The 16,089-nt window shown below is 53.5% G+C and overlaps 5 protein-coding genes across 5 annotated transcripts; 2 read left to right on the top strand and 3 right to left on the bottom strand.

The window, feature by feature from the left end:
- Positions 1–723: 723 nt before the first annotated feature.
- NCS57_00046700 (Velvet complex subunit B) lies at positions 724–2,492 on the bottom strand (the record flags this gene model as incomplete). The annotated part of the gene is made up of 6 exons (XM_053050553.1): positions 724–979; positions 1,038–1,356; positions 1,413–1,678; positions 1,737–1,816; positions 1,873–1,927; positions 1,990–2,492. The coding sequence occupies 6 exons, from the start codon at positions 2,490–2,492 to the stop codon at positions 724–726; spliced, it is 1,479 nt and encodes a 492-aa protein (XP_052919068.1).
- Positions 2,493–4,495: 2,003 nt separating this feature from the next.
- On the top strand, positions 4,496–5,696 carry NCS57_00046600 (ATP phosphoribosyltransferase; the record flags this gene model as incomplete). The annotated part of the gene is made up of 4 exons (XM_053050552.1): positions 4,496–4,512; positions 4,615–4,649; positions 4,713–5,267; positions 5,326–5,696. The coding sequence occupies 4 exons, from the start codon at positions 4,496–4,498 to the stop codon at positions 5,694–5,696; spliced, it is 978 nt and encodes a 325-aa protein (XP_052919067.1).
- Positions 5,697–6,340: 644 nt separating this feature from the next.
- On the top strand, positions 6,341–7,035 carry NCS57_00046500 (uncharacterized protein; the record flags this gene model as incomplete). Its single annotated transcript, XM_053050551.1, has 2 exons — positions 6,341–6,490; positions 6,625–7,035. The coding sequence occupies exons 1-2, from the start codon at positions 6,428–6,430 to the stop codon at positions 7,033–7,035; spliced, it is 474 nt and encodes a 157-aa protein (XP_052919066.1). The 5' UTR covers positions 6,341–6,427.
- A 751-nt stretch (positions 7,036–7,786) lies between these two features.
- On the bottom strand, positions 7,787–8,083 carry NCS57_00046400 (uncharacterized protein; the record flags this gene model as incomplete). The annotated part of the gene is made up of 1 exon (XM_053050550.1): positions 7,787–8,083. One exon carries the CDS (start codon positions 8,081–8,083, stop codon positions 7,787–7,789), a length of 297 nt encoding a protein of 98 aa, XP_052919065.1.
- A 1,004-nt stretch (positions 8,084–9,087) lies between these two features.
- Positions 9,088–15,631, bottom strand: NCS57_00046300 (uncharacterized protein; the record flags this gene model as incomplete). Its single annotated transcript, XM_053050549.1, has 5 exons — positions 9,088–9,589; positions 9,643–9,732; positions 9,784–11,549; positions 11,610–13,982; positions 14,033–15,631. 5 exons carry the CDS (start codon positions 15,629–15,631, stop codon positions 9,088–9,090), a joined length of 6,330 nt encoding a protein of 2,109 aa, XP_052919064.1.
- Between the last annotated feature and the right edge of the window lie 458 nt (positions 15,632–16,089).

Raw genomic sequence — 16,089 nt, 5'->3', positions numbered from 1 at the left:
TGGCCGTGGCCGTTTCTGTCCTGGTGGCCCGGGCAATCGATGGCCTAATCTGCTGCCGTGCCTCCCGTCAGCCTCATCACCGCCATCTCTGACTCTAATGAGTTGCTCACATGCTAAACCCCGACACCCCGATCACGGTGGCTCATGACCATGGCTGACATGACAGACCCTGCTTGCCCTTAGCTTGCTATGACGTTGCATTCCGGGACCCCTGGTTCCTGACAATTCGATAGCCTTTTGCTGCTTTTCAACGCCCTGTCGATCCTCTTCTTCTCAAGAAACTTTGCCGTCACACACTCTTTCTCGATAAAGTTAATTCGTGGGCGCCTCCTTGCTCACCTCGTTGCGAGACCATCAAGACGAAACCTCGAGCAATGGTAGAGATACCCATCAATTAACTACCTAACCAACTCCAACGCCGGCATTTCTGCCTTGCAATTCACCAAACAGACCCCAATCTACCCAGGGCCGAACCTACTATTTAGGACATCCTCTAACAAGATGTTATCGTGCGATACTGCACACACGACTGGCGTTTGGCCACCTCCTTGGCAGCCTTTGCTCGAGGCCGGGACGCACTCGCACCTGCCCGTTCCTCCGATCAATAAGCTTTGCTAAGTCGTCGTTTCTCATGCCCCTCATCGGCCAACCTTGTCGCCGAAGGGGGTGCCAATAGCTCACATCATACTCCTCCTCTTCAATATCGACTCCAGACGCCGATACCTAATCGTAGTCGTCGTCTCCTCCGTCGCCGCCCTTGACATTGGTGTCCTTGCGAATGGGAATCTTGATTCCTTGGGCCGCAAATGTCTTGCTCAGTGACGTGCTCTCGCACACACCGGGGAACTTCTTGGCCGAATACACATTGAAAACCTCGCTGAAGCACGAGGATAGTATCGGTGCGCGACCCTGATTGACATTGGATCCTGGCCCGCCTTGTCCACCGGGCCGTCCAACATTCACAAACGAGAATCTCAGCCTAGAATTTTCATGTCAGCATATTTGGATCGCATGCCGTATCCGGCTGCATTTCTTACCTGAAGGGCCCTTCTGTCCGCACACTTAGATCCTGGAGGACGAACCAAATGCCCAGTCGTTCTTCGGTGTCGCAGAGGCGGAATGCGCTCGCAGCCAGGCTGCCAATCAGATTTCTTGTGAACATCCCTTGAGGTTGGCCTCCCACAACCGCCATACGGGTGAGCGCATTCGGCTCCTGCCCGTAGCCGTTGCGGAATGGCGCCATGTTTGCTTGACCTGGGGGAGGTGGAACAGGAGCATCGTTACCATAGCCGCCGCTGTGTCGCGGGAAGTACTGCTGGGGTGGTCCGTATGAACTGCTGGAGGGGTATGACGGGGCTATTCTTGTGTTAGCAGGTCCCGTTGACGCGGGTATTTGTTCTGGGCGAACCCACCTTGCCCATAGCCTTGCTGAACTGGGTAGTCCTGCACGTAGCCCATGCCCTGCGATTGACCATATCCCGAGTCACGACTAGGAGGAAGTCCTTGTTGTTGGTATGAAGGGGTACCCGGATCGGAATTGACGAGAGTCGAGTAGGAGTAGGTGTTCGAGGACGAGATGGAACCAGTTCCTGTCGATGATCGGACAAGATTGACTTCTTGTGTGCCATCCTCGTTCCAGAGGTCGACAGACAGCACAAACATGGTATGGTCAATGTCACTGCGCACATACTGTTAGCTAGACACAACAGGAGCCGAGAGCTTTCAAAAACACATACTTGTAGTCGACCTCCTTCCCTGTTGCGGGGTCAATGATAACAAGACGAACACATGGCGGTGGTGTAATGGGTCGACGATCCTGTGTCAGGCTGTTAGTCAAGATAATGGGGTTCAAGATAGATGAAGCAGGCTCACCTTATCGCCGAAACCGCACATGCGCGCACGCCGAGGTTGCTGTACTACATCGAGACTATACAAGAGTGTTAGCGGAAGAGGTCCGCATGAGGAGGCCGGTTTTGGATCGCAACGAACCTGTACTTTCGGCCCGATCCTTCTTCAACTTTGGAGAATGATGTGGCCATCGACTGAGAGTGTCCATGTTGATCGGTTGGAGAAGGTCCCGCAGGGGGTGGGGGAGCTTCGTCGGGTCGAGGAGGGGCGTGTTGCTGCTGGTGAGGGTGCGGAAGCGGGTGTTGGCTTGGGTGAGGAGGCTGCTGGTATGAAGCTGGAGGTGGAGGGTATGGCGGGAGCTGGGCTTGGTGATGGGGTGGCTGGTGTGGAGGAAGCGGCTGGTGATGTGGAGGCTGATGCTGATGCTGATGCTGGTGCGGATGGCCGTGATGCGGGTGCGGTTGGTGTTGAGGAGGAGGGAGAGTCGAGGGATGGTGATGCTGAGTTGGAGGCGGCAGCGACGGCGGGGGATGGTGTTGTTGGTAGCCGTGCATGGGGGGAGCGTTGGACGAGTAGACCGGGGCGGCGCCGCCTGGTACGGGCATCCGCTGCGACATGTCGGACGGGTGGTATGCTGAGTTCATGCTGGTCGGTATGGGCGAGGAGAAGGCTGCCGAGAGGTGCCGCTAACAAGCTCCGAGTATATATATACGCAAGGTAGGTATGTGGTAGAGTAACTGCTGTGATGCTGTGCGCGAGGGGCGGGATGGAAGATGTGCGGTCGGAGGATTCGAGAGGAGGAGTTGGAGCTGGCTGGCGGACGAGGAAGAGATGAAAGGATGGGTGGATGGACGGGGAGGGGATATAAGAGCAGAGAGCTCCGATGCTCCTCCCTCCAAAGTGCGAACAGCCAAGAAATCGAAGCAGAACAACAAGAAACCTATGGCCCAAAGACGCGAAGCCACCAGGAGAGGCCGACGATATGTAGGTATGTCGTCGTCGCGCGGGCGGCGGCAGGTGGAGAACCAGAGGCCCGGCTGAAGGTAAAGTTGGAGTGATGGTAGCTCGCAAGTGGCGCGGGCCGGGAGCGCTAAAAGTCTCGTCTCCCCTGCCGGTCGGTACCTTTGGCCCAGGGCTGGGCTTCAAGTGCGGCAGCCCAGTTCCACTGGAGGAGAAGCAAAGCCCAACTGCAGGGCAGGGTCCGAGAAAAACTCAGGCCCAAGCCCAGATTACCAGAAACCGACACAAGGTTAGAGACCAGTCCGACAACCAGGTTAGAGGGAAGCCGGAGCCAAGGAGATGGCAAGGCTAAGATCGGAGCTGAAAAAGTCAACTTGTTCTTTGGGACGGGACGGGACAGGACAGGAAAAGACACTGGGCAGAGCTGGGCAGAGCCTCGAGAAGAAGGTTTTCCGATGTTACCTGTCGCCTTGTGGTCTCGGGGTTTAACAAGGACGCGAGAGGGCGGGTACAGTAGTGTATTGTCCCAAAAGGAATATCATGTAATGAATGGGAAATGGGCAATGGGGAAATGGGAGGGCGGCGACAGGCAATTATCGCACAGGAAAAGAAAGGTTGCATCCTGTAAAAGAAAGCAAGCGACATGATACAGCACAGCTCGCACGCACACACCGGCACACGCACGGCAAGCACGCACCACCCCCGAGCAAAGAGACCAATTGAAGAGATGCGAGTCACCGGCCCCCTCCATAGAGCCCATAGAGAATGCTACCCCAGCAGCTCGCCATGTTCGAGTTTGTCTCTGGTCCATGTCTAAGTCATTTCGCTGTGATGTGATGACGGGAGCCTTGTTCAATGTCTGAGTTGGCACCTCGCTGCGACATTTCACACTCACTGATTGCGGAGAAAGAGCTCATCTTCAACAGCCCTTTCATTTCAGATGCCATTGTCTGGGCCCTTCGTGTATGTATGAAGACATGTATGTCTTTGTGTGGGCTACCTCTTGACGATACTCGGGGGCCCCCATCCACAATGGATCCCCTTTGTCTCTGTCTGCAACCAAGGCGCACCCGATCGACCTCGATCCCGACACCCGCGAATTGTCAACAGATCAAGAAACCAACCACCTTCCGCCAGGAATCGGCGCGGCGTAAGCAAGGACAAAGCCAAACCTCAGGTTGTGCCACCCGAGAGTGCCTCCTCAACAACCTGGGCCAATTGAGACGTGGTAGTACAGCAGATTGTTGTTGTCTGGTGCAGTGTGGCAGCCATACAGCAATGTGCCCTCTTTTCGCATTTGATCCCTCCATCGTCTATCATACTGGCATGATACAGTACTGCAGCACTTCCCTTGCAAGTTCCTCTCGAACTGCTGGGTAGTTGACCACTCAAATGCGTGTTACTTGCTCGCCATCCCATTGGCGGCCCTTCTGATGCCGATAGCGTGGTGGTTTTGGTGGTACCTGGACGGCTCCTGGGTGGTAAACCCCAATTAGGACGCTCCGGCGAGCGATGCTGGCGCCACACACAGCATGCATGCCCCGCCATCATGTTGGACAGCCCCGCAATCGGAGTCATTAAAGTCACCACAGAATAAATTCCCCCACTACGAGTGAGTCGACGACTTGCGGCTACGACTTGACAAGAACAGAGGGGAACAGACGTCAAAACCTTCAATCTCGAAGCCATGGATCTCGTCAACAGGTTTGTCAGGCCCGATACTGCTCTGGGCTCTGGAGGGCTCGAGCAATGCCTCCCAGAACCGCTATCATCGACCTGCAGACGCTGATGTTGAATCCCCTCCAGTCTCGAAGGCCGCCTTCTCTTTGCCGTGCCCAAGAGTGAGTCTACTTTTTACACTACCCAAAGGTGCTCTAGAACTCTGCTGACTGACCTGTATCTAGAGGGCCGGCTCAATTCAGCCACACTCAACCTCCTTGAGGGTGCCGATATCCAGTTCCGCCGCGAGAACCGCCTTGACATCGCTCTCGTCAAGAATCTCCCAATTGCCCTCATCTTCCTCCCCGCCGCCGATATCCCCACCTTTGTCGGTGAAGGCCGAGTCGACCTGGGCATCACTGGATGGGACCAGGTTCAGGAGCACGATGCCTCAGTCCGCGCCTACAACCACATGCGACGCAGTTCGGTCGACCTCTCCAACACCGACGACAAGGTGGCCGGCTCCGACATGGTTATGGAGCTGGGCTTTGGAAGCTGCAAGCTCCAGGTCCAGGTGCCCGAGAAGGGCCAGTACAAGACCCCCCAGGATCTCATTGGCAAGACGATTGGCACCAGCTTCGTCAGTCTCGCCGCCGATTACTTCCTGAAGCTTGAGCAGGGTGACGATACCGAGGGCGGCATCTCTCCTCGCAAGATGCGCACTAAGATTGTCGAGCTCAGCGGCAGTGTTGAGGCTGCCTGTGCCCTTGGTGTTGCCGAGGGTATTGTTGATCTTGTTGGTAAGTGATGGTATATATCCGTCTCGTGAGGCACCTTGTTGCTAACAAATCTTTTCAGAGTCCGGAGAGACCATGCGAGCTGCTGGTCTCAAGGCCATTGACACCGTCGTCGATTCCACTGCTGTTCTCATCAAGTCGAAATCACCCTCCAACCCCGAGCTGATCGACCTCATCACTTCGCGCATCCGAGGCGTCATCACTGCGCAGCGTTATGTGCTCTGCCAGTACAACGTCGAGCGAAGCCGGTTGATCGAGGCGACCAAGGTCACCCCCGGCAAGCGCTCAGCAACCGTCACCGCCCTCGATGAGGAAGGCTGGGTTGCTGTGAGTTCCATGGTTGAGAGCAAGAAGATTGCTCTGGTCATGGACGAGTTGACCCGAATCGGAGCCCAGGACATCCTGGTGCTCGATATTCACAACGCGCGCTAGAGTATCCATTGGATGGTTGGCGTTGGGGTAGAGGTATAGGCGGATTTGATCAACGGCGCTGGGATAAAGGGCAAATTGAATGGGTATATACAGATAAAAGAAGGAAGTGAGTGGGGGAGATGACGGTTGGCTACAAGCAGGTTGCATCTACCGTCGATATAATGAGATATCCCGTTTGAACTTCATTTCTTGAACCGAAACCGAGACCGAAGAGGAACGCATGCGTAACTGGATACGAAGGATCGGCGGTGCATACCTGCGTCGTGAGGTGTCTCATCGTGGGACGCCTCATCGAGGGGCAGTGATCGCGTGGCTCTGCGAAGCTGTTGAGATGCCGATGCAAGGGTATTGCTCAAAGTCGTGGCGGAGCAAGTCGTCGCAATCTCAGCTGCGCAGCATCAACCATTAGACACTGGCAGCTTGACTGCTTCCTTTTGGGCTTCCATGAGGCTTCCCCAAGACTTCTTCCTCTAACCAGGCCAGGTACAGGGATCGATCGGGAGTGTCGGGAATCTTTGGTGTGTGGGCTTTGGGCGCTCCTCCAACCACGCGATGACCTCACCAGGGCTGGAAAAGGTACGTAAGTGACGAGCCCCCGGGAGCCACAACCGCCTCATCTTCCGTTCCTTTGTCTTGTAATTTATCAAGGGACGGCCATCCCTTCTCAAGGAATCTTGACAACTTGCATACAACACACTTGTCGATATTTCTGCTGTTTTCAATCCATCATCATGGTCAAGATAGGTCCGCCTCGAGATGCCAATTCTGGCGAGCAGCCATCAACTCTCTACTCGGTGGGTCCCCCCGTTGAGACATCAACTTCACTTGAGGTCATCGTACAGACAATGAAAAAAGACGTTCGAATGCAGACCTCACGATGATGAGTTAACGGAGATTTTATGGGCTGGCTTGCTAACACGGATCCTAGCTCATCATGACACCCATCAACATCACGGTATTCCTCCTGTCGCTGTTCCTGGTCGATCTCCGCTATACCCAGGGCCGCATCAACCGTTATGGCGACGGCGACAACGGTGGTGGTCGGAGCTCTCGGTGGATGCCCCGGTGGTTCACCCAGCCGTATCAGCACATTGGGCACACTGATCACGATGCCCACGGCAGCTGGCACTATCACAGCAAGCAGAAGAAGTTGATGAAGATGGAGGCCGACGAGGCCTTTCAGATGCGGAGCACCGTGCTCGTGCTGCTGGCCGTCATGGTGGCCCTGGGCACGAGTGCAGCCTGGTATCTCACAAGCCGTCTATATCACGGCGTCGTTTCCCTGGCGGCGGCCTCTGCGGACAACACTACCATGCCGCAGCCGGGGTTGTCAACATGACGCAGCTCGGAGATGGGCCGGATGGGTGATTTGACTCTGAAGGGCAGGAATGGCCTCAGATCCTCCGCTCGATGCAACCATGTCGTACAATCTCACGCCTGCAGGAGATTCGACATCTCCCTGTTCGCTTTAATTACTGCCCTGGGCGATCACCTCGGCGATCAGGATTGTCTCACATTGAGAGCGACGACGACGGCATCATCATGGTCGGGATCGCTCCCCCACTAACAATAGCAGCAAGGACACAAAGTTGGTCTATTCTCTCATGTCACGGCTGCTCTTACCGATCAAGCGCCGATCAAAAAAGCGGCATCATGTTGGCTCACGGGACGGGGGATAAATTCTCAGGGGTCTCGGTGGGTCGTTATCCGTGTTTCGGATCCTGGGCGAGTCAGTCGAGAAGCGCATGTTTGAATGAAGTGATGATGATGATAATGTATTTTTGGCCCTGGAGGGATTCAAGGGTTAAAAACTGACAGCTCTTGTTAAATCATCAAGTTGTCAATGGATGCCGAGCGCTTAAGCTCGGCGAGAAGTTAAGAATACACACCCAAAATGCAGACAGGACAAATAATGTAAAAACAACAACGCCTCATGCTCGTAGCTATCCATATTCCAAGCCGACCTGCCAGAGATCCAAATTGGCAAGCCCAAGAAGCACATAACACCCCATTAAACCCTAGAAACCGTTGTTCTCGAAAGAAGCCATCGTCAAGCAATCATCCATATCATCTTGTTCCCATAAAACCCATCAAAAGTGTCGAGATCCGATGCGCTCCTCGACGCTGCCCCAGTAGACGATGGGTCTGGGCTCGAGGAGGCTCAGCTCGCTGCCAAAGCTCCTGCGCTCCTCCTCCATGTTCACCAGGGATGGCTGGCGGAGGATGATGTTGTTGATGGTGGCGGCAGAGGCCGAGAGCGTGGTGCTCGTCGACGAGTAAGAGTCTCGCGTGGCTGTTGACGCAGAGGAGCTGCGGCGGAGAGAGCTGCGAAGACGCGAGGGGGAGAAGCGAGAAGCCATGGTTTCGAAGCGGGAGTTGTGAGCCATGTTGATTGTGTGAGATGTTTTCTGGGAGAATGTGGTGTGATGTGGTGTTGGTGTGGAAGAGGCGTGGTGTTTGTGTGTGATTATTTCGGGGTTGAAGATGGCAGCACCTCGCTGATTAATGAGTTCCCGTCTCAAGGTGGATGAATATAAATGACAACTTGTCCAGCAGTTGTCGTTGAGTCTTTTCAAAGAGCGAACGAGTCAAAGACAGAACGGAGAGGCGCAGCCTGTCGTGTAATCTGTCTTGGTCTCTGGTGTGTATGTGCGTACACAAGTAAAAACGAGTGAGGTTTGTCTTTGTGAGAATACAAAGAGGCAAGCAACGACAACGACAGCGAAACAAAAGTAACAGAACAGAATGGCAGCAGCTGTCGCCCTCTTTATTCTTTAATATTAATAGCACCAGCACAGACGACAAAGACTGAAGCATGAACAAGACAAACCTTTTGCGTCAGGGCTCGACAGGGGGCCATGGAATGTGGGCGCACGGGTTGTTTCAAGCTGGTCTCTGCGACCCCCCGGCCCCAGCAGCTGAAACACTCGCATCATGGACCCAACCTCCATCTTCAGGAACGCAAGACCTGTTGCTGCAGGATCGGGGGCAGGGGGCAAGGATCCTCGTCTCGCTCTGGCTGTCGCAGGCAACGGTTGGTCAGACAAAAGACTCAGGTGGAGATTCCACACAGACAATCCATTCTCGACGGAGTTGCACCTGACTACCCGTCCAGGCAATGACTGACAGATAGACAGGCGCTATATTACTTTCTCTTACTGTACAGTACACCCACATGCGCCTCTATTTTGATCGACCCAAAACAATAGTCCCCTTCCTCTTACACACCCCCTTTTTTAACAAACCTGTAACGCCGTGCCTGCTGTGGCTATGCCTTTGACACATTGTCCCTGAAATGCCTCCGTCCTTGCCTGTTTCATTCAAAGTAAAACTTCCTGACTACATAGCCGAACCTCATGCTCGCTCATCCCCCGTCTCCATGCCATGGATCCTAGCGTGATCCCCGGTTCTCTGCTCGACGGACTGTCGCTCTACGTAGCATGCTGTCGCCCCAGACTGATCCGTCTAGCATTCCCGAGACTTGCGGGGGGTTGTTGTGTTGGCTCTCACGTGCCGATGGCATCGAAGCCGGTGCTGGTGCTGCCGGTTGGTCGTGAGGATCATCCTCCTCAATCTCAAAGCTGAACGCTGTGGGTTGAGTTGTTGGAGCAGTCGGCGATGGCGGTGCCGCTCTGGGGAAGCTGAGAGGGTGACTCCACGACATGTCGTGCAATGATAGATCCACAGATCCCAGCCAGTTGCGCGGCTCCCCTGCGTCAACGCTTGACCTGCGCGACCCTGGCGACAGAGGAGAACGTGGTGCTCTTCCAGCTCCCTCATCGTCGCTCAAGTCATTCTCGACCAGAATCTCGGGAATATCCAGTCGCGGAATTGCCGTCATGCGTGCCGAGTGCTTACGCTGCATGTGTTTCTTGAACTGCCTTGAATAGTACCTGGGGCACTGTTAGCTCTTCGATCTGCCAGGAGACTGATCCATCACACTTACAGAGTATCAAAGAAGCCCAAAACTACACCTCGTCGGACCTGGTCGTCTACACGTTGAAGTCGTGCCCGACGTCGCAAGAATTCTTCCAGCCTAGAAAACGTTAGCATGTATAATTCGACGAATGAGCATAGTCTCTCTCACCTCAAGCTCTTATTGTCGCTAATGATGTTGTAATGAGCCAGTATCATAAGTACGCTTGTGAACGAAATGCCACGGTCTGGATCTGCAGTCACCAGAACTTCCTCGTAAAACGTCTTGAACTGGCGGCGCTTATGGCGAATCTTTTCGACATCTAGACGCGCTAGGCGCTGGTTGAGCTTGTCCAGGTCAATTCCACTGAACGCACTCGTTGTTGCGATGGATGAGTGGTGCGTCAGTTTTGTTTCATTGCGGATATCTTCAAGGATTGAGCCAACGCTGTCCTCGGGATCGTAGATGCGCATTTGAAAGACTCCAGAGAGCTCGCCCAGTAAGCGAGGGAAAGCCGCCTTCGTGATGTATCCCGTACCCGCCGGGTCGACGCTGCGCCATGCCTCCTTGAATCGCCGGATTTCGTCTCGGTCAACCGCCGACATACCGCTCGAGCGCTGGTACACGTAACTGAAACTCTCATAGATGAGAGACACAAAGAGGTTGACAAAGATATACATGCTGACAATGTTCCAGAGGATGAAGAGAATTCTGGCCCATGATTTGCTGCCACAGTCGCTGTCGAAGAATCTATCCTCGTCAACGCAGAGTGGCGGCTCAATGTTGGCGTAGTCTTCCATAACTTGGTTCCATCCCTCGCCGAGACTCATCCTGAAGAGCAGGATCAAGGCTTTGGGCACGGTTCGGAAGTTGATGTTGTTGGTTCCGTCTTCGCCAAACCGCGTCAGACTGAAAGCTTGAGTCATTGCAATCGCAAAGACGAGGAAGAACACAAGCCAGGTCGCCAGCAGGTTACCAATCACCGTCAAACTAGCCGCCGCTGTCTTGAACAGCTGGTCGAGGGCATCGTTGCGAGGGATCAGGAGCAAGACAATTGCGACCAAGAACACCTTATGCAGCTGGACGTAAGCTTCAACCCTGGTGTCTGAGATGAGGAGCGCAAGAGTCGAAACGAAGGCTCCAAACACAATCATCAGAGAATATAGATCCCAAGAGCTTCGGCGGAATCGGGCCCAGCCCAGTCCAATGATACGGATTGTGATGTTGGCCGTGTATGCGAGAATGAAGGCAAAGAAGACAAAGTCACGAGCTCTCGTCCACCACTCGGGTTCCGAGGCGAACTCTGATACCAGCACGATCAAGTGCAGGACGAGGGTGATTGTGATGGTCTGATACCACTTGCCCTTCTTCTCAATAGCTCTCTTGTGGCACCACTTCTTCCAGCTCGCCTCTGAGTCATCGTATGAACTCTTGGATGGCGAGATCTGCCGCAAGATCTTTCGCAACTCAAGCCAGGATCGTTGATCAGCCGTCAAGTAAGCCACGCCTGTCTGCTCCGTGTAATTACGCATGAAGACGGAGATGAACAGCGTAAGCACGAAGACAGTTGCCAACAGGTTGAACACCACAAAGAAAATGGCATTGCCCTGTGAGGCCAGCTGCTGAGGCTGGTTGTTCAGACCAGTGATCGCCTGAGCCGCAAAGGATACATCGGTCCATCCCTCCTGGCTGACAATCTGGAAGAGGATAAATAGCGATGAGCCAAAGTCGTCAAAGTTGAAGAAAGGGTTTGCAGCAACTCGGGGGGCGAGCATTTCCCAGTCATCGCTGAACGGCGCGCTTGCGTACTCGCCATAACAATCGGCCATAGTCTCGATTCCATCGCCGTCATCGTTACAGGTCACCAAGAGGCCGTTGAACAGGTTGAGTCCGTAGATGGCGAACGGGATAAGCAGGGACAGAGACACAGCGGCAGCCTATCAGTGTGTCAGTACACCCACCACGATAAACACTCTCCTACAAGTGATGAGACTTACACCTAGAATTTTCCACCAGCCAACAATAATGAGATCGTGGAAAGTGTTTCGGGCACTGTTACTGACGTTCAAGAGCCGAAGTGCTCGGAGAGCTTTGAATGCTCCGATGGCTCTGGAAATCGCGCCGTCGTTGATGAGTAGTGTGACGACGTTGATCCAGAGAGTGATCAGTACCACGGCGTCCATAAATCCCCAGGAGCTACGCAGGTATGCGTTTGGTGTCCATAGCAGCCCATCCGCAATGATCTTGATAGCAGCTTCAACAGTGAAGACAATGGCAAATGCCATGTCTGTCCAAATGTACCAATTCCTGAAGCTAAAAGCGTGCTGTTCTTGGTACTCCTTCTGATAAAGGGGAGTAGTGACACATGCCAGGACCACCATTGCCACGATTGCTGCGTAGATGAATATGGTGAAAGTGTACCATAGAAAGGTATCAGGCACAACTCCATCTATGCGCTCAGGGCCACGAGCAGGTCCAACAACTCGTTGGCAAAGGCGGCGCAGGCGGTTTGTGGGCGCGAACAAGTAGAGAGAGGTGTTGTAGCTGGGATACTTGGCAAGGTACTCCCGCTGAGCTCTCCTTCGAGTCATCGTGGCAGACATGGCCTGTTCAGCCATCTGTCGAGGGTCTGACGTCTCGTTCTCGCCATCAAAACGCAGGTTTGAGTAGAATGGATTCGGTTCATCGTTGGTGAACAGTCTCTTTACCTTTGTCCAGATGGCGGAGAGACGCCCCGGCTTGATTTCGCCACCCAACAAAGTCGTAGCGCTTCTTATAGGGCCCGTTTGAGCTCGGGCTCGCTGAGGATTCATCTGATCGTCCAGAAATTCGCGGACCACGGCATCTTTGAGGAGCATTTCCACGGTCGCCGGCCCATAATCAAGGGGATCTTTGTTCCTGCGCGACCTTGAAAACCCAAAGATAGTAGAAAGTGCCAAGTTACTGGACGAAGTGCCAAGGTCTCTCCTTTGAAGGAAGGCCTTGACCTGTTGTAGGCGCTTCTCATCCTCAGACACATCAAAGTTTTCCTGGATGACAGCAATGAACATGTTGACGAGAATGAAGAATGCAACGATGAACCAGCCGACGAGTAGGATAGCCCCGATCCACGAGGTGTTCTTCCATCTTGTGTAGGAAGTGACTGTGTAGAGAATCTCCGTCCAGTTTTCACTCGTCAAGACTTGGTACATGCCCAAGAAGGAGTTGAACATGGTGTAGAACGAAATGCGATTCAGCTCGCCATCTTCGTAAACGGGAATTTCGCCTCTGAACAGCTGGGCAGCGAAGATTGCGACCAAGAACGTCATAAGGAAGACAAAGAACATGAGGTTGCCGATACCGGCTGCGTTGCCCAGAACGAGCAAAATGAGCTCTCGAGTTACGGGGATGACCATGACGATTCGGTAGACCCGCAGGATTTGGAAAACCGTTAGCCAAGCGTACGCTCTTGTATGACGAATGGGTGGGATCAAAATGATGGAGGTAATAATTGCAAGGCCAAGGTCGAAGAGATTGCGCCAGCTTTTGTGAAAGTAATTCCAATCAGCTGCGAAGCGAATGATCATCTCGATATCGAGGAATATGGTGACAGCGATTTCAGCGTTGTTGATAAAGCGTTCTCTGTTTCTTGACATGTCCGCACTGCGGCAGGCTTGACATATCAAGCCAAAAGTAATGATGAGAATCCAGATTGCCCGTGTTTTGTCGTACATGCGCTGCAGTGAAGATGTGCGCCGAAGTCTTTCGTCAGAACGAGACTGTCCAAATGGCTCTCGATCAACTGTAAAGGCGCTCGCCTTGCTCTCCTCACGAATGACCTGAAAGGAAGAGGTGATAACAGCAATTAACAGGTTTGTAAGCCAAAGCATCATGATCATGATGCCCGCGCCGAAGAACAGAGCAGCTTGAAAGTAATCCGAACCCATGGTGTAATACATGAGATCAGAGAAGGTGTTGGCGCTCATGATAACAAAGACAAGTTCCAGGGAGTTGAAGATATTGTCAAAGTTGACTGTGCCGTTGAACGGGTTGCTTTGCTGAAGACATATAGAGCCACGAGGACATAGAAACCCTTTCCCCTCATTGGTCCCGTTCATGAGATCTGTTAACGACTCGGATTGATTGAACTTTTGCCACGGCCAAGGTTCACCAGTTCTGTTGTCTAGGAAGCCACCGCAGAAAGTTTCTTCGTTGGTATACGAAGCCGTCAGGTTGGTAGGGTCGAGGGGGTCAATCCAGACGCACTGGCGGCTCAAGCTTGCCTTGAAACTCTGCACTCCAATGATAGCAAAGAGCAGCCAAAAGAAGGTGAGCAGAAACGCCACGCGAACAAGTAGCGGTGTTGCTTTCTTGAGACTTTTAAGGATGATCTAGGGAACATGAGCTTTACTCCAGCCTTTGGGACCAACAAGTTACTTACAGCAGTGCCATTTGTCAGGGCCAATAGTCTCAAGATTCGGAGACAACTGAGCATTCTGAAAGCGTAGAGGTTGTGCTTAGTCTCAAGACCAGTAATGCTTAAGAAAAAGGTGATCCAATACGAGACAACAGCAACAAAGTCGAATCGGTTGAAGGAATGACGAAGAAACGCTCGGCGAGCGAGTTGTTGCCGTTGCTGGTCCTCCAGAGTCTGGGGCAAAGATTGCGGCCCCTGCATGAAGGTTGTAAAGGATCGTGAAATTGCAGAAGGTTCAAAATGGAGTTGTGATGTCTTCTTGACCGACTTCTGTCGCTCGGGCTGAAAGACAGCACGATACTGGTCTGCAATAGCTGCCCTGACTCCGCGTTTACGATCAATCGTGCTGTACTCGGCGGCGTTTAGAACAAAACCAGACACGATGATACGTGAAATGATCTCGAGGGTGAAGATGATGAATAGCGCGAGCATGGCCCAGTCGATACCATGCTTGCCCCATCTATCTGGACGTCCATTCCCGTCGGCGAATACGTCCGGAGCAGCTTCAACGGCAAGCAGGATAGCCTGCAGAACGATCAAGAGCAGCAGGAAAGGTTCGGTAAATGGGTTAACCAAAAGATCACAGAGTCGAAGTCTCAAAGGATTATCCGGCGAGAAGATCCCCAATGACTTTCCCTTGAGAGGATTGGGAGGCGGCTGCCTCGGGAGGTCTGCCGCAGCGGCTTCAGATACATCGAAGTGAGAATTACTCGACTTCTCACTCGGAGAACGATGTAGTTGTGGCTGGTATGAGGTGTCGACAAGCATTGAAGTCGCAGTGTCTCGGTGACTATTGCGTTCGAGTCCATTGGGGGACCGTGAGCGATGCCTCGAGGCTCGATGATCAATCACTTCACTTTCTCCACTGATGTTGACAACTCGCTGTGACATCGCGCGAACAATAGATCCAGCGCGCGACAGAGCTCCCGATGTGGACGGAGATCTAGACCGCCGGTATTCGTTTGGGTTCAAAGAAGCGCCATAGCTTCGGTGTCGAGGAGATCCAAAGCTGGCGCTCAGCTCTTGCCCAAGGCTTCTTGTATCCCGACCTCGTGCCGGGCTGTTCTCGATGCTCGACACCGTCTGGAAGCTATCCCGTGGTCTTTCATCGAAGTTATTGGCGGACAAAGAGCCAGATATGGGTTCGGCACCAGAGGTAAGAGGAATTCGGTCAGACTCGGCGTACTCAGCGCTCGGCGCATCTTCGACGTATGGAGCGGGAGGGTAGGTGCGAACTGGAGTAGATGGTATTATCGGCGCGGATGGTGCATGGTCATCCATCCCCGGAGGGAGAGCGGCCTGTAAGGCCATCGGGTCAATCGGCGAAGCTGGACTAACATCATCGTCGAATCGATCGTAGGGCTGATCCCAATAGGTCGAGATGCCGGGCAAGTTGCCTGCCGTTTGACCAGTGTTGGGAGAAGCAGACAGGCCTCGGTGCTGGCCCGAGAGCCCAGCACCCTGAGGGGGGTGGCTATCGTGATGAGATCCATCTAAATTCTGCAAAGGAATCGACTGGCGGCGTGCAGGACGACCGTCCTGATCCCAAGAGTGTGAAGACATGGACCTGGTTCAGTAGATAAGGAACGGGGAGCGAACGAAAGCCTACTGACCGCCAGCGCGGCCCAATGTCAGGAAAAGAAAAGCTCGTAGGTAGGTTCGCCAAGATGAAGCATTGTAGATGCTTCTTGGGCTTGAGAAAGGCGTTTAGCACTTCGTACTCATGGGAGTTCTAAAGAGGGAGCCAGCCATCGAGATCTCCTAAGAGTCCTTGAATGCTGGGATTCTTGATGCTACAGTGCTTCTAAGCATTCGCACTATACGCGACAGCTGTTTCATCGCCGGGACCTACCTAAATGCCACGTTGCTTATTTTAGATCAGGGTCCTGTCACAGTGCGACAACTTGCATCTCCCCTGGAAGCTGCAGCGTCAGCTCTCATTCCGCGCTACTGGATGACGGGCGTTCTGTGGCATGTGCCTGTGGCTGACTGCGCCACGCTGCAGCCTTCTCGCGACCTCG

The sequence above is a fragment of the Fusarium keratoplasticum genome, chromosome 1, assembly GCF_025433545.1.
Source record: "Fusarium keratoplasticum isolate Fu6.1 chromosome 1, whole genome shotgun sequence".
Classification (NCBI taxonomy): domain Eukaryota; kingdom Fungi; phylum Ascomycota; class Sordariomycetes; order Hypocreales; family Nectriaceae; genus Fusarium; species Fusarium keratoplasticum.
The sequence above is the reverse complement of the archived record's forward strand: the minus strand, read 5'-3'. Positions and strand labels throughout refer to the sequence as shown.